The sequence below is a fragment of the Orbicella franksi genome, chromosome 14 (genome assembly GCF_964199315.1).
Source record: "Orbicella franksi chromosome 14, jaOrbFran1.1, whole genome shotgun sequence".
NCBI classification, from domain to species: domain Eukaryota; kingdom Metazoa; phylum Cnidaria; class Anthozoa; order Scleractinia; family Merulinidae; genus Orbicella; species Orbicella franksi.
Window position 1 is genome coordinate 17,588,894 of NC_138158.1, and position 26,468 is coordinate 17,615,361.

A 26,468-nucleotide genomic window follows, 5' to 3' on the forward strand; every position below is an offset into this window, starting at 1 on the left:
CTTCTTGTATTGGCTCATTTAGACATTTCTGATGCTGCGTTTACAATGGTTACTATATATGATTTACTATGGTTTTTCAATGTTTTAATGTTTCATTTTCTGTCAACTAGCATGAAGTTTGCTAATTTGGCTAGCTTCGCCATCTTTTAGTGTCGGCCTGCCACGAATGGCGTGCGCTTTTGTATGTGAGATTCGCTCCAAAGCTTTCTTCACAAAACGCAGCATTCTGTAAATTATATTGTTCACGAAGAGCAAAGTTGCTAAGCAGCTAGCCTGCACTCTGACGTCACCAAAGCCCTACACCTCGCTCCATGCGGTCTGATAACATGAGATGAGGCGATGTTTCAGTTGACCACGTAATTGGCAAAGATGAGGGCGACGAAGAAACAACTGCTGCTATTGGGTCCTTTAACTGTTGGAATATTGCTTATCTTCGCACAATATCATCTGTATGAAAAGCGACAGAAGACGAATCCCGAAATAGGTAAGGAGTTTTCTTTAAATGATACCGGTTTCGCTCCATGGCGAGTTCGCCCCCATTATAAAATTTCTATATCGAGTTCGCCCCAAAATTTTGTCTTCGTGTTACGTAGTTGTTATTGAGTTATTAAACGTTTTCGAAGAACAATTTCAGTCTACGTATGTTTGATAAGCTTAGTTGAGCCCATTGAGCGATCGGCTGACCTTGAAAGATAAACGGCACTTCAAAGTATGAACTTCGAAGTTTCCTCGCCACCAGTAATCTAATAAGGCATTGAATAAAAGAACGAGAAGTAATCTCTATATGCGACTCGATCTGGGGGCGAACTCGATCAAGTTGAGTCGATGTGGGGCGAAACCGGCAGCTACCATGCATAACGGTAAACCGTGCTGGCAATGGCCTACTTAGAACTTAAAAGGTGTAGGCAGGTCTTTGCTTAATCCTTCGCTTATTAATCTCCCTCGAACGAAGCGAGAGGGCAATCTTCGAGTGACACAGGGTACGAAGTTCCGGTGTTGTGGTCTGGTCTTTGCCCATTGTGCTGTTGAAATGCTCGAAGACATTAGCTGTTAAAGCTACTCTACAATCCGAGGGTAAATAAAGTATACTACTACTACTACTACTACTACTACTACTACTACTACTACTACTACTGCTGCTGCTGCTGCTGCTGCTGCTGCTGCTGCTGCTGCTACTACTACTACTACGTAAGTCGCGAAAGATCGACTTGTTTCACTTGCAGGGATGTAAATCAGAGGGTCAGAGCGTAAATGTTTGGCGCGAAAAACATTAATATTTCTTATTTTTCCTGTGCTCCGCACGCGATCGTCGCGACAGCAAGCGTAATTCCTACCAAAACGTTTTCGAGTGGAAAGCATTGTCCCTCAACTCAAGGGAAATCATTTGTGTACTGCATGAATGTAGTCAGTATTATTGACAAACGTCGGAGCTGCTCCGTTGAGTAGTGCCTCCGGAAAAGACACAACAGTGTGTTTAAACTGATTGAGAATTATTTGTAGTAGCCCAGATCGACCAGAGAGTTAAGTTCGTGACAAGTGTAATAAGCTTATGTACATCTTGTGCCGACAAGAATTCAGATCAACTAAAGAAGACGCAGTTGATCGAGGTTTTGTATCTTGAGCTCGATGTTTAGGTTCATACCTCCTTTGTTCGTTCTAGCTGCTTACGCGCACTTGGCTGTAGGCACAACCCCGGTTGAAGTAGCCCTGGAGTAGCTCAGAGACTAGAGTGAAGCACTACGGCCTGTGTTCGCTTGTTCTTGGGTTTAATTCGCCGAAAATTCAGCTCTGCTACTGTCTTCTCCAGTTCTACCTGTGTTTGTAAACTGGTCACGGCAGGCACATGGTGTATTCACGTTCGAAATTTTGTTCGTAAACAAAGCCCCATAAAGACAATTTAAACACTTTCAGTGGGATATTTTTTCTAGATAACTTTTGCTACGAAACGACACCAGTTTCTATCGAATCGGCTCTAGATGTGTATCGAATCAACTTTATATGAGTAACGCATCGACTTCGATTTGTATCGAAATGACCGTCAACCGCAACAATTACGCAAACTGTGTGAACGGCCCTGTTCTTCTTCGAAAGGTCCAAACTTTATCCAAACGATCCGGATCACATAAGGAGCTCAAAACAAGCACTTCCGATTCTGTCAGTAAATATACAAACACGTATTGGTCGGATAACTAGCCTTCCACTGCTTCTCTCTGTCTCTCTTTCAAAGACTTGAAATTAAGTTTGGGCAGACCATATTCAACTGCTTCAAGGAAAAATTATTGGAAAGGACTTAGAAAGTCTCCAAGGTCTTGTGCTTACTATGGCTCATAATTACGTAGCTTACAAGGTCGCGCCTTTTCGCAGAAATAAAAATATCGACACATGTATGGAAAATTAAAAACGCGACTGGATGCTTTCTATACTGCAGTTGCATCGCTCAAATTTGGTCAATGCAATCCTTTGTCTAATATCTCAATTAAGAAACTTTGTTGGGCATAAATTGTTCAGGAGTAATTCAAATTTTACTTGGCATCTAGTTTCCACACAAACACTTCTATTTTTTTGTGTGTGCTTAGTGTTTACTGCCCATCGATATGACTACCGAAACTGTGACAATGTCTATAAAATATTCATGTTTGTAATGCACCCCGTTAATGTCACGGGATATTAACATTTTTTTTTTTTTCATTTAAACAAAAAAAGTGGGTCTATTTATCATGCCAAATTTAGTCACCACGCCACGTTTATTAAGAATCCACTGCAAAAACCTGGATATTTTGAATCCTTAGCGCTTGTCCTCCAACATTCATGCATCTTTGTTGAAGTTAATTTGCATGATAAAATGTATATGGAGGTATAATGAAGCCCTATACACAATGTGTGCGGGAAGGTTTATTGCTGTGTGCTAAAGTTTATGTATAAGGTCTGTATAATGATCAGTATACGGCTGTATCTTTATACTAATGATAATGTCTTGTGGAGATTACCTTATAGGAGAATCTTTGTTTACAATATTTGCCACATTACCGTAAGCGATACAGTTTCTGATGGAGCTACAAAGAGATTAATACTGAATATTGAAAGGGCACAGCACGATTAACCGTCCCAAGGAATTTGAGCGCGATGTATTGAATACTTTTTGTGCGACGCGGGTTTAAAAGCTCAAAATTTTACAAAGAATGTATGAGCTCATTAGCGTTTTTGCCACACAGAAATTTTGATGTTTTTGAAAGCCAATTTCTCCCCGAATATTACACCCAAAGAGCCAAAAATTTCACCACTTGCTAAGTTTCACAAACTCTTTAATTTTTTTTTTGTTTAGTAAACTCGTGTATAGCATGATGCCTTCTATGCGCAAAGTCGTATATTAATGAGGAAAAATGTAAACAATGACGTCTGCAAAGATTCGCCTATGCCTAGTGTAAGGGCACCTTATACGTGTTGACAAAATAAATTCAAATCGTTTGTTATTTTGAATTGTATTATATAGAGAGAATTAAAACGAAATCCCGGCCACTACTGGTAATGAGTGCTTCTTACAGGCAAACTTACTTGGCGAACTTTACGGCATGTAAAGTAGGCTTTAAGTCAAATAACATAAGCGATAGACGCTGGCCATTCTTAACGCGTCATTGGGCTTCTTTGCGAATTGCCTACGGGTATCATTTTAACACATCTTTATCGCTTCTTTACGGATCGCGTTAAGGTATCACTAACGCATATTTAGGGTAAGTTTCTTGAAGAAAATCCAAGATTGGATTCTTAAATCCGAAAACGGATTTTGCGTTTCTTTCTTTTTGGAATGGATTCTTCGGTTCCTTTGACGCACCATGAACCGAGAGATCTTGGATTGACCTGTTTAGTGAAGAAACGCAAAATCCGTTTTCGGATTCTTTCCGATTTAAGAATCCAATCTTGGATTGTCTAAAAGAAACACACGCTTAGGTTTCTTTACGCACTGCGTAAAAAGACGCTTCTTTACAGATCGCGTGAAAGGTAAGGGTCACGTAGCAGCTGTCAAAAGGTCTCACATGAATGGCTCGATACCCTTTGAGGGAACAATAGAACAAACATCAGAAATATTCTCCCATACAGACCTCCTACTCGGTGAATAAAAGCTAATTATTCACTGAAACCCATAATCTATAAATTTCATGGTATTGCGCATTATAACATGTAGTTGCATATTAATGTTTACAAAAAGAGAATATTCTACCCATTATTTTATAGTTTGCTCCTTACCCTCGCTTTTTTCAAATACTATTCCCTTTCCATGGAAATTAAACCTTTTAGTTTGGAGTTATTACAACAGGGTTGTTTATAATTGTTATCGCCAAATATAGCAACGGATGAAGTTGACTACAGAAGAGCTGCCACGGTCTGTTTTGTGGCGTTAGGCTTCAAGTCCGCGCATGTAGGTTTGAGCCACACGTCATTAAAAGTCGCTAGAATTTCCAGTTTGCTTTTACAAATAGAACAGGTTAAATAAGTAATGATAAAACTACAGGGTAACAGCCATTTGTGGAAAGAAAAGCGATCGAAGTGTGGACTCGTGACTGATCAAGACACCGTTAATTTGTTTGTTTTCTTAGCGGTTTTATCTCGCATCTGATTTAAAAGGAGGGTTTCATGGTCCGGCGCATGTTTGTATTATTTAGTCGCCTCCGCACGCTTTTTGGCACAGGCCCAGTTTTTCATCGTTCATGAAGCCGTCGTAAGCAATAGTTACCTGAAAAGCCGTAAAATCATCAACCGTAGAATAGGGAAGATATTTGTTGACAAACATTGTTTTTGTTGTTCAGATGTTCAAAACGTTAAACATAAGAATTCTTTGTATCACTTGCCAATAGTTCTCTGCTTGGCATATTAATAACAATAGGTGACGTCAATGATATCTTTGCTATAAATTGACAGCGTCGACCGAAATCTTCTGAGAATTTTGGTCATCCATCATTCTGCCACGACTCCCTATATAGAGTCTAGAGCCTATCTTTTTGTCGAGGTCGAGGATCGAGGGTCACATGAGGTTCGAGGGTCCATGTTGCAAGCAAGTTACCTAATTTCGCTCGTCGGGTGTCATGGCTCACCCAACGATTGAAAGCTTGCCCTCATAATCCCTCCTGTACTCGGAATAGAACCAGTGGAAGCAGTCTAGTCTTTCCAACTTTGACGCTAGTTCGGGCATTCTTGCTGCAAGCGGCTGCAAGCCGTAAAAAACTGTAACTCCTTTCAAAAACTACCCAAAATTTCGCATTTTTATCAAATAGCTTTGAGCTCCTTGTTTCTTAATTCCCATTTGAAAAGTGCATGTTTTCATGAGTAGAAACCTTGAGATCCTTATTTAAGAATTAAACTAAAAAGCGAACTTTGAACTTTGGCATCGTTCTTCTCTCGAAAGCCACTCGAAACTGAAAGCTTAGCTGAAGTCCAGTTTGTGATTGACAGCTGTCGTCTCGTTCTCGTTAGTTTGAAAAATTCTAACAGGGATTGTGATTGGCTTATTTTAGGGTGCTTGAACACATAACAGAGCACGCTGACGCCACTTTTCCTCGTTTGGATAAATAAAGTTTGGTTTGAAAATTCAGCAGAATGCGTGGGGAAATTAAACAAATAAAGAAGACTAGCTCGACTGTGCGTTGTTCCGTTGCAAAGCACGCAGGAAGCGGTAGAGCACGGAAGAAGTGTAGGAGAAAACACGGGGCGTCTGTGCAGTAATAGATTACAGCTGACGTCAAAATGTGGTAAGAGCAAAAAAAAGTGGCACACGAGGCGATAGCCGAGTGTGTCGCTGATGGTCTTACCACATTTTGACGTCTTCTGTGATCTATTACTAAACAGACGCACCACAACATGGAATCTATTTGTTTTATACAATAACGAAACAAACTACTACAGATAAAGCTTTTTTTAGTTCAAAATCTTTCAATATAACTCGAAAGCCGGCCTTTGCCCACTTTTGGCGAACACGGAAAAAGCCATTTGACGTAATCTATTGTCTATACAAAATGAAGCAATCTCACTGGTTGCTATGCGTAGCAAGAATTGTGATTGGTCCAGGGAAATCACGCCACTGTGAAACTTGACTCGAGCGTCGCTCGCCGTGGAATGAAAACTTACAGCTAAAGCAGAATTGAACTGTGAAATCTACAGATCTTAAAAAAATGCTGCAAAGTCAAGTCGGTTTTTGTTATCAGAGCAGCCCTGTGAGTCGAAAAGCTTGGACGTTGCCTTGAATATTGCAGGAGTTGAAAAAATATGCTCGGAAAACTTGCGGCTGTGGTCAACCTGGAGGACATTCGATTCGAGTTTTGAATGTAAGGAGCGTTAGGGATGGTGGAAATTTGTGTCCTCTGTGGTTGGTGATTCTCAAATCAGTTTAGAATAGTGTCGGAGACACCTTTTAGCTGCAATACAGTTGGCCGTGAGCTGTAGTGAACTATACTTTGCTCGCTGCTATGCCCTGAAACGGACTGGAACATTCGCATCGGAAAGCAAGGTTGTGTTTATTTTAACTGATTTTAAGAAGCGGTTTTGATGTTTCATTCCTGATATCAATCAGTGTGTGAACAATTATTTTGAGACTGAGAAAAGTTGAATTTTTGCAATAAATTAATCTCATAAACATTTTGTTTATTGGGTTTGCTAAATTCGGGATAAAGCAATGGTTGTCGGCTTACCAAGACCAATTTTGTGTTTGGTTTAGTCTCGCTCGACTGCCGACTAAGACTGCTCAAGTATTTTTTCTGAGTCATTTTCTAAAAAAAGAAACGGCTTTATCTTTCTTCCTCCTGCTAGGCTATGCTTCTCCTACCTGTTCAATGCCTCGACAAGACTTTTTTGTACCATATCCATATTTTTGTACCCAGTCATGTAAAACATTATCTAAATTCTCAAAACTTTACGCCATTTTAAAACACAGAGAGAAAGACTTTGTAATGATGACGTCAATCATGCGTCTGTCCTCTTATAGATCATAGGCGGGAACAAATCATAATATGAGAATAACTTAGGTTATTATATAAAACTCGATAGAAACACAGAACCAGGACGAGCTGTTGACGTAATGATGGCGCGAGCAAAGAGAATTTGTGACCTCTCACGCGAAAACGTCACTAACTGATGACCGTTAAACGGTCAAAACGAACGGCTGGCGAACGGCTAACGAACGGATGAGAAACGGATGTTCCAGCCGTTCAAGACGGTTCCAAATACCATTCGAACGGCCATGGAAAAACTTCGAACGGTTGCTGTAAACGTTCGAACGGCACTGGAAAAATTTCAAACGGATGACGCCTGCCGTTCGAACGGCACAGGAAAAACTTCAAACGGATGACGCCAGCCGTTCGAACGGCGAATGAAAACTTTCAAACGGGTGATGCCAGCCGTTCGAACGGCGAACGAAAAATTTCGAACGGGTGATGCTAGCCGTTCGAACGGCTAACGAAAAATTTCGAACGCATGATGCCAGCCATTCGAACGGCTCACGAAAAATTTCGAACGGGTGACTCCAAGCGTTCGAACTGCTAAAGAAACATTTGGAACATATGATTTCAGACGTTCGAACGGCGGAGGAAAACGGTTCGTGTTGAACGAATGGTTATAAACGGCTCAGCGGCTAAATGCAAGAGATCTTGATGTTTTGATAAAGGATGTGTTTTTGCTTCCCTTTCATAGGTCTTGCTACAATTTTTATTACACACTTCTTCAATTCTGCTATCAAAACTATCAAAGTATTGATTTCTTGAACCGTGATTTTAAATACAGTTTCTCTTTCAAAATGGACAAACGTGGCCGTTTGAATCGGAAAGGTTGAATGTTTGTTTTAAACGAACACAGCCATTCGGGTGGCTGTATAAAGTTCCTTCTGAGCAGACAATCCCAGCCGTTCGAAAACCTGAATCCCATCGGATGCCGTTGGCCGATCGAACGGCTGATTGGTTTTGTGAATGGATAGCAGCAGCCGCTTGAACGGATGACGATTTTTTTTCGAACGGATAACCTCAGCCGTTCGAATGGATGAAGATTTTTTTTCGAACGGACAACCTCAGCCGTTCGGACGGATTAAGATTTTATTCGAACGGAAGACCTCAGCCGTTTGAACGGATGAAGACTTCTTTAGAACGGATAGCAACAGTCGTTCGAACGGCTGGAAATTTTTCTGAACGGATGATCCAATCCGTTCGAACGGCATCCCATCGATCACGAACGGATGACAAACGGATGGCAAACAGCAAGCGAACGGTTTTTAGGCATTTGAACGGATAGCCGTAGTGTACGTTTTCGCGTGAGAGGTCACATTTACACTTTGATAATCAAAGTTAACAAGTTGTTTTCCTTTTTTTTCGTCGCGGTGTTTCTATCGAGTTATAGAAACACTCGTGATAGTTTGGGAGAACTCAAAAAAGCTGTGGAAACACTCGCCTGCGGCTAGTGTTCCTACAGCATTTCTTGTCCTCGCAAACTTCCACTCTTGTTTCTATAACTCGATAGAAAGACTCTACATGTTTTCTATTTCTTAAATTTTGATCAACTGCTGCTTTTATTTTCCAAGTAATGTCCTTTAGACATGAAATTTCGTTTGCAAAATAAACTTTGTTTTTTTTTATTTTATTGTGGATGTTATTACATTTTCGTTAGCTTAAATAGGTAATGCCATGTATTGCTATGAAAATATCTTAATAAATTGTTGTTGTTATTGTAATGAAACTGATATAGTGATTGCACGAGCTATGATGCGCTTGCTAAGAGGTATAACGGTTGTATTTGAATGTATCCTCGCAAGAGTTCTAAGACTAAGAGACGGTTATATGGCGAGTACGGGATGCGCAATGTACTCGTAATACAGCGTATATAAGGGACTCACGTTATGGAGTGGCCTGTGTGTGTTAGTAGACTTGCCATGTACAAGTAAGCTAAACGTTGAGAGTCGAGTAATTAAACCGTTGGCTGTTGGACTCCTTGACTGGAAGTTGTTGTCGCCCACGCGCGTTACATTATTGTTGTATTCATACATCCCGAACAAAAGGATACGTTCACAAGTCCTTCGTTCATGGTCCCTTTTATTACGCTACTGTCCAAGTCTTTTGAAGTCGCTTGAGGTTTCCTTCCAAAATATCTCACCTTTTTCAAACAGAATAAAACCGAACTTATTCGAGACGCTTTCGAATGTTTCCGAAAGCAATGCCCACACCCAGCGGTGTGCTCAAGCGGTGTGAAGTTGTAATGTACATCTCTTTGCAAAACGTGGCAAGTTTGGGATCCCATATTTTCATGTGTTTGCAAAGAATTCTTATGAAACTTTGCCTATCTACTACATTCGGCTTGATACGTCGAGCGGTGTGGTTAATCTTATATGGAATGAAAGAGATTGAAACACATTACATCGTCGAAGTGGTCCTGATTAAAAATACGGAGTGGGAATTAAAATGATGAATGATCAAGAGCTATTCTTTTGCCTTGGTTGTATAGCGATCAGTGAAAGCATTCCGTGAATACATATCGAGCACGAATTAAACAAATACAGAGTGATCGTATGTATAAATTAAACCTTGCTTCTTTTGTGGAAAGGACCTTTAAACAGGTGGCAAAGGTCTTTCGAAATAGATGGGTTTCTAGTTGTAAAGTTTTACTCGTCGTCAGAGTGTGTGTTGAGCGATCAGTGAAAACACAATGAAATCAAACTGCGTTAGGGTCGCCCATGGGCTCCTAACCCTCTGGACATCGCTGCCGCAACACAAATGATAATCCTTTCTGTGTTTTCTTTACTTCTTAGAGCCAAGTCATGCTGAGCAAGGGATAAAAATTGTTTCAGCTGTAAAGACTCTACAGGTATGGTACACACGAATAAAACTACTTGTACTTGGAAACTTGCAAATTGCCACATTGGTTTACTGTGCATGTGTTCGTGTGGCCATTAATTTGTACATGGTTGGTTTGGAAATTGTGCATTACGAGAAAGATAATCTGGCTCGTTTTCTGCCCTGTTTTCAGGCGTGTTCTCTAGCCTGTTTTCTGCCCTGTTTTCTGCCCTGTTTTCTGCCCTGTTTTCTGCCCTGTTTTCTGAGCTGTTTTATGGCCTGTTTGCTTATCTGGCCTCCTTTCCGGCCTGCTTCCCGGCCTAACTGCCAAGCTGTTTTCCGACTCTAATAATCCAGGCATAGAGTACATTACATGTTGCGTACACCTTGAATACTCAAGGATTCTATGGCCCCACGATTACATATGCGAGACTAGAATGCTCTAGAACGATGTTTTTGCTTTGGCGCAGTGATCTTCTGTATTAAAAAATTGACACCTATCATCTCTGGAATTTTTTCCATCGGTTTTTAAGACTGACAAACTAATTAGTTCTTGTTTCATTCATAGGAATCATATAATCTCAGCTCTCCAAGGGAGTTAAGACAATACGAACGCAGAAAGCTGGTTGAGACGTTTTGTCAAAAGACCGGGCACAGTTGCATGCCAGACCCTTCTCACATTGCAGTGATTCCGTCTCTCAAAATACTTTACTGTATAACACCTAAAGCGGCTTCCAGGCAATGGAGAAAAATGCTCTATTCATTTGTAGACCAGCAGAAAGGAGCGCCTCTACTAAATCGGTATCCTCCCGACGAGCAAAGGCAAAAGTGGGAAAAATATTTCAAGTTCACGTTTGTTCGTGAGCCGTTCGAGCGCATCCTGTCGGCATACAAAGACAAGTTTGTTGATCCAAGATTTCCCCTTCCAATGCTTCAATATCACGGCAGAGCAATTCTGAGAACCGTTCGTCCAAACGCGTCCAAGAGCGCACTTGATAAGCCTTATGACATCACTTTTCGTGAATTCATTGAATATTTAGTGACCGAAGGAAGCAGCAAGAGTACCCCTGTTATGGACTGGCACTGGGACAATTACGTCAACATTTGTGGAATGTGTGCCGTCAACTATGACTTTATAGGTCATTACGAAACTTTCGATCAGGACTTGGAGGATTTCAAAGTGGCAGCGGGATTATCGCCTGAACAGGCAAAGAAATTCAATGCTCGAGCCAACAATAAATCCAGTACCGCCTCCTCTATGCTCAGTTATTACTCGAAAATTCCCACAAAATGGATCGACATCCTTGGGCGCTTGTACAGAGCCAACTTTGAGATGTTTGGATACAACTTCCCGGGACCTCTTAAGAGTCTTTTGTAGTAAAGGAAGAGAAAATAGTACGTACGTTTCCGTTTTTAGGCATCGTTTTAATACTTGGAATTTTTTCAGAGATACCGCAATGTAGTTTATTGGACAATTCCGTCACGCAAGGACTTTACTGAGTGTAATAATCATTCCTTAAGTTTACATTTTAGGGTCAGTTTTGTATCAAGTTCTTTCCGTTTTTACTACTAATCATGTAAAGGAATCGTGTAAGACTAGCTATGTTGGTGCCCCATCTCTGCTAAGACAGTGAACATCGTTCGAGGTGGCGGAACACTCCTCCTTTCTTCATTGATATGGCATCATAACTTTATGGGTACTTAGCACTCTGGCTCCTTAAGTCCGTTACGTTGAGATACTTTGGGGCAGTTTAAGCCATGTTTGAAGTATGTGTCTCACGCGCACCACGAAATTCTCAGTTGTTTGAATAATTCTCTTCATTTCTTAATTAAACACTTGGTAGGCTGTGAAAATAGAACGGATGAACCGTCAAGTAGTCGATGTGGAGAAATTTGATAAGTTGACTTGTGGTAAATATAATCCTACTCAGGCAATAAAATAAACGTACGTTGCAAAAGCTGAAGGGTTAGACTTTCGAACGTTGAGAAATACCAAATACATCGATGAAGTCTTTTTTTGGGTCATGCGATTTTAGTACTTTTGAAAAGAAAGAGGGCCGCAAAACGGAATTTTCCGATCCTGTCAGTGAATATACAAACACGTATTGGTCGGATAAATAGCCTTCCACTGCTTCTGTCTGTCTCTCTTTGAAAGACTTGAAATTAAGTTTGGGCAGACCATATTCTACTGCTTCAAGGAAAAATTATTGGAAAGGACTTAGAAAGTCTCCAAGGTCTTGTGCTTACTATGGCTCATAATTACGTAGCTTACAAGGTCGCGCCTTTTCGCAGAAATAAAAATATCGACACATGTATGGAAAATTAAAAACGCGACTGGATGCTTTCTATACTGCAGTTGCATCGCTCAAATTTGGTCAATGCAATCCTTTGTCTAATATCTCAATTAAGAAACTTTGTTGGGCATAAATTGTTCAGGAGTAATTCAAATTTTACTTGGCATCTAGTTTCCACACAAACACTTTTATTTTTTTGTGTGTGCTTAGTGTTTACTGCCCATCGATATGACTACCGAAACTGTGACAATGTCTATAAAATATTCATGTTTGTAATGCACCCCGTTAATGTCACGGGATATCAACATTTTTTTTTTTTTTTCATTTAAACAAAAAAAGTGGGTCTATTTATCATGCCAAATTTAGTCACCACGCCACGTTTATTAAGAATCCACTGCAAAAACCTGGATATTTTGAATCCTTAGCGCTTGTCCTCCAACATTCATGCATCTTTGTTGAAGTTAATTTGCATGATAAAATGTATATGGAGGTATAATGAAGCCCTATACACAATGTGTGCGGGAAGGTTTATTGCTGTGTGCTAAAGTTTATGTATAAGGTCTGTATAATGATCAGTATACGGCTGTATCTTTATACTAATGATAATGTCTTGTGGAGATTACCTTATAGGAGAATCTTTGTTTACAATATTTGCCACATTACCGTAAGCGATACAGTTTCTGATGGAGCTACAAAGAGATTAATACTGAATATTGAAAGGGCACAGCACGATTAACCGTCCCAAGGAATTTGAGCGCGATGTATTGAATACTTTTTGTGCGACGCGGGTTTAAAAGCTCAAAATTTTATAAAGAATGTATGAGCTCATTAACGCTTTTGCCACACAGAAATTTTGATGTTTTTGAAAGCCAATTTCTCCTCGAATATTACACCCAAAGAGCCAAAAATTTCACCACTTACTAAGTTTCACAAGCTCTTTAATTTTTTTTTTTAGTAAACTCGTGTATAGCATGATGCCTTCTATGCGCAACGTCGTATGTTAATGAGGAAAAATGTAAACAATTACGTCTGCAAAGATTCGCCTATGCCTAGTGTTGACAAAATAAATTCAAATCGTTTGTTATTTTGAATTGTATTATATAGAGAGAATTAAAACGAAATCCCGGCCGCTACTGGTAATGAGTGCTTCTTACAGACAAACTTACTTGGCGAACTTTACGGCATGTAAAGTAGGCTTTAAGTCAAATAACATAAGCGATAGACGCTGGCCATTCTTAACGCGTCATTGGGCTTCTTTGCGAATTGCCTACAGGTATCATTTTAACACATCTTTATCGCTTCTTTACGGATCGTGTTAAGGTATCACTAACGCATATTTAGGGTAAGTTTCTTGAAGAAAATTCAAGATTGGATTCTTAAATCCGAAAACGGATTTTGCGTTTCTTTCTTTTTTGGAATGGATTCTTCGGTTCCTTTGAAGCACCATGAACCGAGAGATCTTGGATTGACCTGTTTAGTGAAGAAACGCAAAATCCGTTTTCGGATTCTTTCCGATTTAAGAATCCAATCTTGGATTGTCTAAAAGAAACGCACGCTTAAGTTTCGTTACGTACTGCGTAAAAAAACACTTCTTTACAGATCGCGTGAAAGGTAACGGTCACGTAGCAGCTCTCAAAAGGTCTAACATGAATGGCTCGATAACCTTTGAGGGAACAACAGAACAAACATCAGAAATATTCTCCCATACAGACCTCCTACTCGGTGAATAAGAGCTAATTATTCACTGAAACCCATAATCTATAAATTTCATGGTATTGCGCATTATAACATGTAGTTGCATATTAATGTTTACAAAAAGAGAATATTCTACCCATTATTTTATAGTTTGTTCCTTACCCTCGCTTTTTTCAAATACTATTCACTTTCCATGGAAATTAAACCTTTTAGTTTGGAGTTATTACAACAGGGTTGTTTATAACTGTTATCGCCAAATATAGCAACGGATGAAGTTGACTACAGAAGAGCTGCCACGGTCTGTTTTGTGGCGTTAGGCTTCAAGTCCGCGCATGTAGGTTTGAGCCACACGTCATTAAAAGTCGCTAGAATTTCCAGTTTGCTTTTACAAATAGAACAGGTTAAATAAGTAATGATAAAACTACAGGGTAACAGCCATTTGTGGAAAGAAAAGCGATCGAAGTGTGGACTCGTGACTGATCAAGACACCGTTAATTTGTTTGTTTTCTTAGCGGTTTTATCTCGCATCTGATTTAAAAGGAGGGTTTCACGGTCCGGCGCATGTTTGTATTATTTAGTCGCCTCCGCACGCTTTTTGGCACAGGCCCAGTTTTTCATCGTTCATGAAGCCGTCGTAAGCAATAGTTACCTAAAAAGCCGTAAAATCATCAACCGTAGAATAGGGAAGATATTTGTTGACAAACATTGTTTTTGTTGTTCAGATGTTCAAAACGTTAAACATAAGAATTCTTTGTATCACTTGCCAATAGTTCTCTGCTTGTCATATTAATAACAATAGGTGACGTCAATGATATCTTTGCTATAAATTGACAGCGTCGACCGAAATCTTCTGAGAATTTTGGTCATCCATCATTCTGCCACGACTCCCTATACAGAGTCTAGAGCCTATCTTTTTGTCGAGGTCGAGGATCGAGGTTCACATGAGGTTCGAGGGTCCATGTTGCAAGCAAGTTACCTAATTTCGCTCGTCGGGTGTCATGGCTCACCCAACGATTGAAAGCTTGCCCTCATAATCCCTCCTGTACTCGGAATAGAACCAGTGGAAGCAGTCTAGTCTTTCCAACTTTGACGCTAGTTCGGGCATTCTTGCTGCAAGCGGCTGCAAGCCGTAAAAAACTGTAGCTCCTTTCAAATAGTACTCAAAATTTCGCATTTTTATCAAATAGCTTTGAGCTCCTTGTTTCTTAATTCCCATTTGAAAAGTGCATGTTTTCATGAGTAGAAACCTTGAGATCCTTATTTAAGAATTAAACTAAAAAGCGAACTTTGAACTTTGGCATCGTTCTTCTCTCGAAAGCCACTCGAAACTGAAAGCTTAGCTGAAGTCCAGTTTGTGATTGACAGCTGTCGTCTCGTTCTCGTTAGTTTGAAAAATTCTAACAGGGATTGTGATTGGCTTATTTTAGGGTGCTTGAACACATAACAGAGCACGCTGACGCCACTTTTCCTCGTTTGGATAAATAAAGTTTGGTTTGAAAATTCAGCAGAATGCGTGGGGAAATTAAACAAATAAAGAAGACTAGCTCGACTGTGCGTTGTTCCGTTGCAAAGCACGCAGGAAGCGGTAGAGCACGGAAGAAGTGTAGGAGAAAACACGGGGCGTCTGTGCAGTAATAGATTACAGCTGACGTCAAAATGTGGTAAGAGCAAAAAAAGTGGCACACGAGGCAATAGCCGAGTGTGTCGCTGATGTTCTTACCACATTTTGATGTCTTCTGTGATCTATTACTAAACAGACGCACCACAACATGGAATCTATTTGTTTTATACAATAACGAAACAAACTACTACAGATAAAGCTTTTTTTAGTTCAAACTCTTTCAATATAACTCGAAAGCCGGCCTTTGCCCACTTTGGCGAACACGGAAAAAGCCATTTGACGTAATCTATTGTCTATACAAAATGAAGCAATCTCACTGGTTGCTATGCGTAGCAAGAATTGTGATTGGTCCAGGGAAATCACGCCGCTGTGAAACTTGACTCGAGCGTCGTTCGTCGTGGAATGAAAACTTACAGCTAAAGCAGAATTGAACAGTGAAATCTACAGATCTTAAAAAAAATGCTGAAAAGTCAAGTCGGTTTTTGTTATCAGAGCAGCCCTGTGAGTCGAAAAGCTTGGACGTTGCCTTGAATATTGCAGGAGTTGAAAAAATATGCTCGGAAAACTTGCGGCTGTGGTCAACCTGGAGGACATTCGATTCGAGTTTTGAATGTAAAGAGCGTTAGGGATGGTGGAAATTTGTGTCCTCTGTGGTTGGTGATTCTCAAATCAGTTTAGAATAGTGTCGGAGACACCTTTTAGCTGCAATACAGTTGGCCGTGAGCTGTAGTGAACTATACTTTGCTCGCTGCTATGCCCTGAAACGGACTGGAACATTCGCATCGGAAAGCAAGGTTGTGTTTATTTTAGCGGAGCTCCGGCGGCCCGAAGGGCCGCCAAGCGGAGCCCCATACTCATATAGGAGAGAAAAGGAAACCCATGAGTTGATTTTCTCATGGTCATCATGGCTAGCAGTATTGCTCGTGGGCGCGTACGCACGACGGCGACGACGACGACGACGGAGTCGCGCAACATGGCTGCCATACTCCAAATAATAGGTTGACAGAGACATGCAGTCTTGGTTTACCGTGTACTTCTTTGATATTGGACATCCATGTTATGATAAATAGACACCTGTCAAAACAAGGTATCCGCTGACCAGTATCACGTGACCATATCGCGGGCTCAAGTTTACAGCCTATCGAGGTCGCGTGTTTTTTTGAATTTGACCGCTGACCAAGTGCTGGTTTTCGATTGGATCGCGGGCTCATCTCAGGTTCACTTTTTGAAAACAGGGCAGGATTGTTCGGAAGCCGGTTAACGCTAACCAAGGATTAAAAGTTAACCGAATTATAACTTTTTTTTCTATACAAATGTTTTTTGGCTGCTTTGTTTTGTGTATATAGTGATTATTAAAACTCAAAACAGAAGACCAAACAATATACAGGAAACCGCGCCGCAAAGCTACAAAACTGAAATCAAAATTCTACCTTTTCCTTGGTTATTTGGCTCTGAACAACGCGGCTCAGGAGCTACGCTTTTAGGCTGGCCTAAATCTATATATTATGGGAAACAAAAGGAAATCCATGAATGAATTTTTCTCATGGTTTTCATGGCTAGCGGTATTGCTCGTGGGCGCGTACGCACGACGACGACGACGACGACGACGACGACGGCGGAGTTGCCCAACATGGCGGCCATACTCCAGCTAATAGGTCGACAGAGACATGCACCCTCGGTCTCTAGCAGAAGAATGCCATTTTTCTTGGCGGGATTTTTAAAGAAAAGAAAACGCATTTCTATTTGTTATGTCGACAAATGATAGCGGAGGTTGATCTAATGTTTTTAAGATAGGGTTGCACTGAAGGAATTAAAAAGAAAGCAAGAATTAACAGGCAAAGAAGTAGCGAAGAAGATCGCGAAAAAGAGCGGGCCAGCGCTGGGGAAGGAGGCGAAACAGTACTGAACAATGGCGTGAATTATAGCGAGTCAAGGGCTAGAGAAAGGAAGTGAAATAATACCGAACAATGCCGTTAACCAAAGCTAACGAGGGCCATAGATAGGATGTGAAAGTACTCAGAAGACTGCAGTGCCAAGTTTTTTAAAATTCGCGCGTTGTGACGCTGTGCAGCCGTGCAAGAAAAGTCACATGATTTGGTCAGGTGATGAACAAGAGAAATCAAACATGTCCGAGTGTTACAAAACAGTAAACACAGCGGGAAAAAGTGATTGATTCGTTGATCTGTCAAAAAGATTAGTTCAGTTCAGTCTTCACAACTTTTGCTGCGAGTTTCTGCCTGGAAGATTTACACTGGCCGAACTGATGTTGCTAACTTGCGGTAAGTGACTTTTGCTGTTGCGTTTGCTATGAAAATTAACAAGTTGCCTCAGCGATATAAGCTTATTTTCAATTGGAATCCTTTGAAAGTCTTCCTTATTTGAAGCCATGTGAGACAATTTATAAATTGCATCGTTTTAATTTCTCTCATCTCTAAACAATAGCAAGTGAATCGCTTTGTGGAGGTTGTTGTAAGTTGTAAACAAATTAAGCTTTCTGTCGATTTTCGTCGTCAACCTAAGCTTATAACCTCACGTCTAAAAATAAGCTTAACCAAAACCGTATTTGTAAACACGGCCGGGCGAGTTTTGAAGTTTTCTTTGTGTTAGTTGGCACAGCCGCCTCGTAGACAGCTAGAATTTCTTCTTCTGTTGTTGTTTTGTTAGTTCAGTTTATTCGGTTTGGCGAAATGCTTGGGTGCATTCCCAGGTTAATTTGGCTGAAGACTGGCAAAGCTACCGCCGATAAAATGACTGCAAAGCTAAATTAAGCCTTCGGCAAAAATGCACACTGTAATATTCAAATTTAAGCGTGAATAATTATTAAACTTTTAACACTGCAAGGTTAAACGATTTTCTTTATCCTCTCTTTCATTCGGTTACCTTTCAATGAGAAGGATTTGCTTTTGATACTCAGATGAAGTGATATGCATAATTATTGTGTTTATAATGTAGATTTCCTCGTTTTATTTTGTTGTCTGTCCAATTAGTTCGGTTTGGTGAAATGCTTATATAGTCCAAATGTCGAGTAGACGATTGTGCATGTAAATCCTGTGTGCAAATAAAGCTCTACTTTCATTTTGATTTACTATTTCATTTTATTAGTGCCACTGCTTTTGGTTGGGGGTACATGGGTTATTCCCCAAATATGCAGTATTTACACTTAATATGGAAATGTCCCTCAAAAGTGAGATAGTACTAATGGAAAAAAAAATGCGAAGAGCTTTACTCGGTAAATTGAACAGTGTAAATGACATTTACATACTTAGAAAAAATTTAGGGAGTAGAAGTTCTTGCCCTGACCATTTCTCGGTAATAGAAATAAGTTTTACATACATACATACATACATACATACATACATACATACATACATACACACACAATTTAGTTGGTGAGAGCGCTCTCCTCTCTCCACACACACACTCTCTCTCTCTGCTCTTTTCTTCACACTAATTTTGTTATTAACTACATTGTAACTCATTAACCGAATGTCACTCACTGTTTTCTTTGTTGTGCATGCATACTTTTTTTGCTCGTCAAAGAAAGTTTCAGTTTCTTCCTGGCTGTTTCCTTTGTCCTGTCCAGTACCAATTCCTTTGTAATATAATTTTGTGAATTCTCTATTCTCCTTAAATTTTATCTTGTCAGGGTGATAGAATGCACTCTCAGAGTGTTCAATCATTGTTTTCAGTCGCTACAATTTTCAGGAAAAAAGCAATAGTTTTCTTAATTTCCTTTTACTTTGTGTTAGGACCTTTTAGCATGCTTGTAATTGACCCATGGGCATAATTTTGAATAAAGTGAAGAATTAGATCTGTTTTAGTGTTAAGTATTTTTAAATTTTTATGAATTACATGTAGGCATTTCTTTTTAGTTTTTGTTTTTTAAATTTTTTAAATAATACACTAGAATTAGCCAATCAGAGTGTGCATTATATCAGCTTTAAACACAAACCATATGTAATAAATGTATGTAAATGATATTTTTATGACAGAGAACTGGACAGGGCAAGAACTTCTCTTTCTTTTGTAAATTTATATATTCATTCCTCTCATTGCTGTCAAAATGTCTTAGGAACCTTCATTTTTGATAGTCCATTATTTTCCACCATACCTAGCACAGAAGCTCACAAAATCCTAACTAATAACCAACATGTGTGTATCTCTGGCCTTTGCTGTGTACTACGTGTATATTCTGTTATCCTGTCTTAACTGCTAGAAACAATTTTGACAGAGCTGTTTCAACAGTTTCACTTAAATTAATTCCCAGTAACAGCGCTACATGTGGCAGTGTTATTGGGTATGAACTTTATGGAGGGTTTAAATTTTTATTTTTTTATGATTACAGGAGACAACAAAATATACATGTGTATACATAACCTGATGTTGGTGTTGGTTGCGAATCGTAGTTCATAATAGTCATCCTATTACAGGTAAGGGGGAAAAGTTCAGAAAGTTTAGAACATCTCTTCCCCCAGCACACCTTCTGTCTACAGGTGCAATTATTGAGAGGTTATATATATATATATACGAAGAGTAATGTAAAGTTATAAACTTAACATTAAAATCTGACATTTGAACGCCTCCTTTGCTAAAATTAGTCACGATTTAATTGTTATCACTCCCTGTGAATTCATAGAGATTTCAGAGGCAAATTATCACCTAATGTGGAAGTCCTGTCTTCAAGTTAGGGAAAATGACATAAAAAAAGTTACAGTGAAAGTAAAGAGAATTGTGAATGTTGATGTGGTGTACTTTGTACATCATGTAAAGGTATTTGGTGAGTGCCAAAGGCATAACATTTCATGCATTGCTTTTTCAGGACAAATCATATAACAGTGATGTTTTAAGGTGTGATCACAAAAATAGTGAGCACAATGTCCAGGCAGTACCAGTTTATGGAAGGCATATGCAGACAGTAAGAGGAACTGTAAGCATTACCGGGTAAGTTTGTTTTATGCTTTTGACTTCTTGTTCTTGGATTTTTTGTCATTTCATCACAAGAATAGGTGATGAAAGATGCAATAGTTGTTGCAGTTTATTTTTGAAGGCAAACTTATAAGTCTGCCTATGCTGGATAACAGCCATGCGTAAACTGAATGTAAAGCAAACACTCTGTTAAAGGTGGGGCAACCCTAAAACCCAGAAACTGGAAGCCGGAATCCAGAATGAAAAACTGGAATCCAGTAACCAGAAACCAGAATCCACAAATCGAAGAAAACAAGTTCTTCAAATACTTGAAAATTGTTTTGCTTAGGTTTTTGCCTGTAAAAAATAAGCGGCCAAGTAAAAAGGACCTCAAACTGACACAAAAATTCCCCATCTGTCGAAATTCGTGCAACCGTTATTTCTAGTGAGGGCTATAATTATGACAATCTTAGTAAAGTGCGTCATAATTTAATTCCAAGCACCCTGAGAGCGTCTAAAATAAGCTTGCTGGCAATTAACTGCACGGCCATGGGCTGAGCGCAGTTCGTGTTCTACCAGTGTTTTTTTTTTTTTTTTTTTTTTTTTGTGGTCGGTGACCAGACCCAAACTTCCTCTCAGCCAAATTTTGAATCATGCAACCTGTGATGTTTATTCGCCATAAGCTGTTGAAACGTTAATACAAGGACAATGTTACGGATATTGTTTTCTTTATTTGTGTATAATATATATTTTCTTCTGGTTTTATCGAAGCGTTGGATTCAAAGGGAAATAATAAATACGCTAAAAATGCTAAAAAAGGGTATTACGTCAGCCATGGAATGCGCTGACATTGCAGCTTTCATTTTCGCTACATGGCAAATGCACTGTAAGATCATGTTTACTTTGCAAGTTTATTTTGCCAGAAGCGATGGTCATTAATTTATGTGCAATTTTGTGAGTATTTCTTGTGGGTTTCGGCAAATGAAGTGAATTCTTTGGCTGTTTCATCGCAGCGAGTTAAGAGATTTGAAGAAAAATTAAGTATTTGCCGAGGTAAACAAGAGCTTGCCAGAACTTGCAATGTTTAAGTCAGTGCTAGGAGAAAAAACACAACCGTTCCAAAATTAGCTGTGGATAACGTAAATCCCCCTGATTGTGTGACTTGCGTGACCACTTCAAGGCGCAAGCAAATTAAATTTTGACGTTTCAGGAAGAAAGCTGTTTATTAAAAGCATTATTAATAGCGTGACACTCGTTTCCTTTTGTATCATTCATGGGCATGTCCCGAGCAAACCATCATAGATTTCGCAAAGGCTAAGACTGATGGTGCAATAAGATATGACACAGTTTGTGTTGATCAAGTGATGTGTTTACAGTAATCAATGAATCATCAAGGACTGCTCTGGAATGTGCACTTCGTTGTGACTGTAGTATTAACAAAACAGTTAAATTTTAAAAGCGCGGTTATAAGATTTAAAAGATCTTCTTGCCATTTTGTTTAATAAGTGATCTGCAATTTACCGGAGGTATAAATTTACCCTTTATGTCTAGTAGATACTGAACAAGATAGAAAATGTCATAGAGAACAGGATGTCTGTCAGTGGCAGCCCCCTGTACATTGACGGTCACGCCCCCCACTTTCGAAGTTCAAAGGCTAACCTGGCTCATCTTAATATAATATTTGATTTGTCCAACAGATACCAAACTAGTTCCGGATCAAGACTATTTCCACACTGATACTGTGACAAATCAGCATTTCATATTCTTGGCGGCCATCATATTAAAACAATTTATAGAAAGGTTGCACACTTACCTCTGTCTGCTTCTCACTTGCTAACAGATCGGACCACATGTTGTTAAAAGATGCTTAAAGACTGCCAGAAACTCACCAAAAGAGCTTGTTGTTATTGTGCTACTCACCAGTCTTCTCATAGCAATTTGATCTAGACAAGAACTGCACTCTCACCAGAGCCAGATTGAACAAAAGATGGGTAACTAAGCCTTTGAGCAGGCTCTTGTGTTTGGGCCGGGGGCATGAGCAGTAAAGCTGCATGAAGGCGCTCGCTGACATGCCAATGCAGAAAAACACTAGACACTTATTTAGCCTGCTCAGGCACTAGAGACAGATAGTAGAGCCTGCTCGCAGGCTATGAGTAACTCTATCCACCTGAAAAATCACTAACCCTGACTGGAAAGTGATTACCCAATGGATAGCTTTATCCAGCTTTTGAACAATTGGGCCAGATGTATAGCTAAGGGTTGTTCAGAACTAGTCAAAAATTTTTTAGCAATTACAGTTTGTAGCTGAAGTAAAGCCAAGAAAGTAAATAACAGCAAAATAGTTTTCCCCATATTTATTTATTAGACATTGCTGAAGTGAATTATTTCTATCATCATTCATAATATCTGGATTCAGGATTCTAGTTTCCAGTTCCGGATTCCGGTTTCCGGAATCAGTTTTTTAGGGTTGTCCTTAATGATGTATGTGCATGTTAATCTTGAATAATCTGAAATTTCAGAGAGGTTAAGAATATCATATCTTAGTATATTCTCAGCTCCGACTATTGCATTTCTAGCTCTCTGATTGGCTCAAAAACTCCGACTATGAGCCATTAGTCGGAGTTTTACCTTATATGGAAAACAGTGCGCCAAGTTTAAAAATTTTCCGCTCTGTAAAATTGTTGAAATAAAAATCGGCGGCAAAAACCCGATTAAGAATATACTAAAACAATTATTCCATTCGACCTTGTTGGATATGAAGTGATCATAACCAACTCGCGCTACGCGCTCGTTGGTTATTTATCACTTCATATCCAACGCGGTTTCATGGAATAATTGTTAAATATCTGTGATGGTTCTGTATCTGTTGGTGTGCAACGATCTTCACCAATATTTCAACGTAATGATGTACAGTGTATATTAATTAACCAAATTATGCTGTTTTTAGTTGACCAATGCTACTATTGTAATGTGATGTTGAAGCCCACAAATTGACAAACATGCCCAGTGTCAACTTGTCAAATATATGAAGTGGCCAGACAGTCTAGATTACAAAATTTTCTGAAAGTTGGAATTACCAGGTAAGATATTTCTTAAACGTTATTTTGTAATTAATGATTTCTCAGACATTGTTTTCTTCAAGAAAAGATTCATACCCCACATGGAGGTTTTTTCTCTATTAGAGCTCTATCTTCCTGATACTTTAATTTGGAATTTTTGAAGACTGGCCATGAATGGGTGTTGGGTGTGAATATCTTCTGGTACTGCACATTCAGATTTACATGTAGTAAACAAGAACATCAGTATTTATCCTGACAAACTCTGATTTTCTTTTGGAAGCTGAACTCATATGCAGTTGTACAGTTATATGTACAACCAAACAGCCTGGATGGCCCTTTGATTGGGACTGGGCACATTGTTGTAACTTGCAATGTTCCAGTTTCTTGTTTAAAGCAAACTGCATTTGATCTCAAAAGCAAGTCGCCAAGTTCATTTCAGTTAGTAAGTTTTCTTTGCATCTCAGGGCAGAGCCTGCCACTGTGAAAGTTGGGGTACCAGCCCGGGGGAGGTACTTTGGGAATTTCTGGGTGGGGATGTGCCGCTTGGACCCTGGAACCCTTAGCCTATACTAGAGCTAGTTCAGCTGAATTTTGCTACCCTATACTAGAGTAAACTCCTCAAATCCCCCCATCTATCGACACTGTTGAGGCTGATTTGCCTAAATTTAAACTTGCTGATTTGATTTTTTTATATTTTTGAGTGGCAATTCCTGATTTCCGTAGTCTAACTAAAATCTTCAACCAACTAGTCAATTTTGTGAAAATGATATCCTACTCTAGACCCAAACGCTCTGATTTATATACCCTATCCTAGAGTAAACTGCTTGAAAACCATACCCTTCACAGCGGCACATACCTATATAGCCCATATATGGCAGTGCCCCCCCGGGGGTACCAGCCCCTAGCATTTGATTCACTAACACTGAGTAAACAACTAACAGTGAAGTACACTGTATATCAAAGAAAGGAATGTCATCTGTTTGTGTGTAAAGATTATAATAAATTATAATCGATATGTTTTTATCTGAATAACAGTGGTGTTCAAGTAGCAGCTACAGTATGATTACATGTCTGTTCCTGTCATTCAATATATAAACAGTTTACACATGGGCAGCCTGTATTAAGACATCAAAGATTTTCAAAGCAACCATGGCCTGGTGAGATATTTCTGAAGAAATATAAATTTAAAGTCCTTATGATTGCTTATAGGCATTGATTTTTATTGTAAACAATATCTTACTGAGTGTATTTTTCTTGTGTACTAATTGTTGTAGAACACAGAGATCACTATAAGTATGACAGAGATATTAAAGTGTGAAAAGTTCTATAAACAAATGCATGCAGGAACAAATTAATTTATGATGGATGCAGCTTCTGAGAGATCCCCAATGTTAATGGAACATACACCGTACATACATGCAAAAGAGTTCAATAATTTATTACTTAAGATTGCAATGATTTGTTTGGTTTCTCTGTATTTACAGACAACTTGATGGGATTATAATTTCTGCACCAAGGTCATTGAATAAACTGGCTTAGAAGTTGAGTTCTGCAACCCATCCTGTGTGTTGTAATATCATGGCTGCAACATTGTGACAGATACACTGTATTACATTATTAAGAAACACATATATTAACTAATTATTTAAGGTGCCTGTTAAATTAATCAGTTTTTCTTAGAGATAATTTACTCATGGTTTATTTAAATAATTGCTTTTTTGGCTTTAAAGTGATATTTATCGTGTTTGTAAATCAATTTTGTGATAATCTGCATTGGACATGGCATAAATTAATATTTTGCCAACACGAAATGGAGACAGACAGCCTTGCCATTTGCAACGTCCAATAAGGCTAATTTGTTCTCTACTGTTGTACAAATAGTGTTCTCTTGTTTATAAATTATTTCAATCTGTTGTTTAAATGATTGCCTCGTAACCCCTATGTCCAGTTTGGTGCATGTAGGATATTGATGTATTGTTTATCCATTTTGCTGTAAATTATCTTAATTGATGTGTCAATCAAAACATATCTTGGATATGCTGGGCTCTTCTGACAAATGTACCCATGCCTGATAACCTTTGAGTGCATTTGGTTGTGTAGTGCAGACAAAATACATGTACATAATATAACTTACTCTTAGCTTGCGCATAATTCTTGGTATAATTTAATCATAGCAAAATTAATTAATGGAACCCAATAACAGCTCCTGTAGTCCACAATCTCAGTCAAGAAGAAGAACAAATCACATGGAAATTGAATAATAAAATTATTATTAGAAGCCTATGCAAGTATTCATGATCACCAAAAAAAAATATCACAATTACCATTCATGCGAGAGTGATTTTGCTTATTGCAAACCCTTTCAGCAGGAGGAGACTCCAGACAAAAGTGAAGATGGCTAAATGTATCTTTGGGGACAAGTTAGAAAACAAAACTTTCCAACTTTTCACATATGTATACTATTTTGGTATTTTTGCGAGATTTCATTTGGTAGAGATTTAGGGATTGAGTATTGTAACCGCTGCATTTCAATCAGTCCCCACAGCAAAAAAATGTTTAAATTTCTTTTGTGTGGGAGTCCCCATGTTAACTAAGAAAGAATATAATGATTAATAACAATGTCTTGTCTTTCTGAATAAGGTACGAAAGAACAGGAAATGCCACCAAAAAGCACAGAAGACAGTTCTGTTATGTGATCAAGATTTTTAGTGGCTTCCCAGAAATCCTTGAAATCATGGCTCTATATTTCACAATCACACCATCTTACACCTCGATCTGCTGATGTGATCCTATTTCCAGCTGAAACTATTAAATAGTTCGCAATTTACCTCACATACATGTTCGATTATTTTCATTAGTAACAGCATTCCGAAAAAATACTGAGGAGTTCCGCTTTTAGGCTCGGCTAAATCTATATATTAACTGATTTTAAGAAGCGGTTTTGATGTTTCATTCCTGATATCAATCAGTGTGTGAACAATTATTTTGAGACTGAGAAAAGTTGAATTTTTGCAATAAATTAATCTCATAAACATTTTGTTTATTGGGTTTGCTAAATTCGGGATAAAGCAATGGTTCTCGGCTTACCAAGACCAAT

The 26,468-nt window shown here is 39.0% G+C and overlaps 1 protein-coding gene across 1 annotated transcript; it reads left to right on the forward strand.

Moving 5' to 3' along the window:
• The first annotated feature begins 369 nt into the window (after window positions 1-369).
• On the forward strand, window positions 370-25,905 carry LOC145467408 (carbohydrate sulfotransferase 11-like). The gene is made up of 7 exons (XM_081450965.1): window positions 370-484; window positions 9,773-9,828; window positions 10,366-11,171; window positions 17,333-17,686; window positions 19,753-20,348; window positions 23,260-23,392; window positions 24,471-25,905. Exons 1-4 carry the CDS (start codon window positions 370-372, stop codon window positions 17,358-17,360), a joined length of 1,005 nt encoding a protein of 334 aa, XP_081307091.1. The 3' UTR covers window positions 17,361-17,686; window positions 19,753-20,348; window positions 23,260-23,392; window positions 24,471-25,905.
• The last annotated feature ends 563 nt before the right edge of the window (window positions 25,906-26,468 follow it).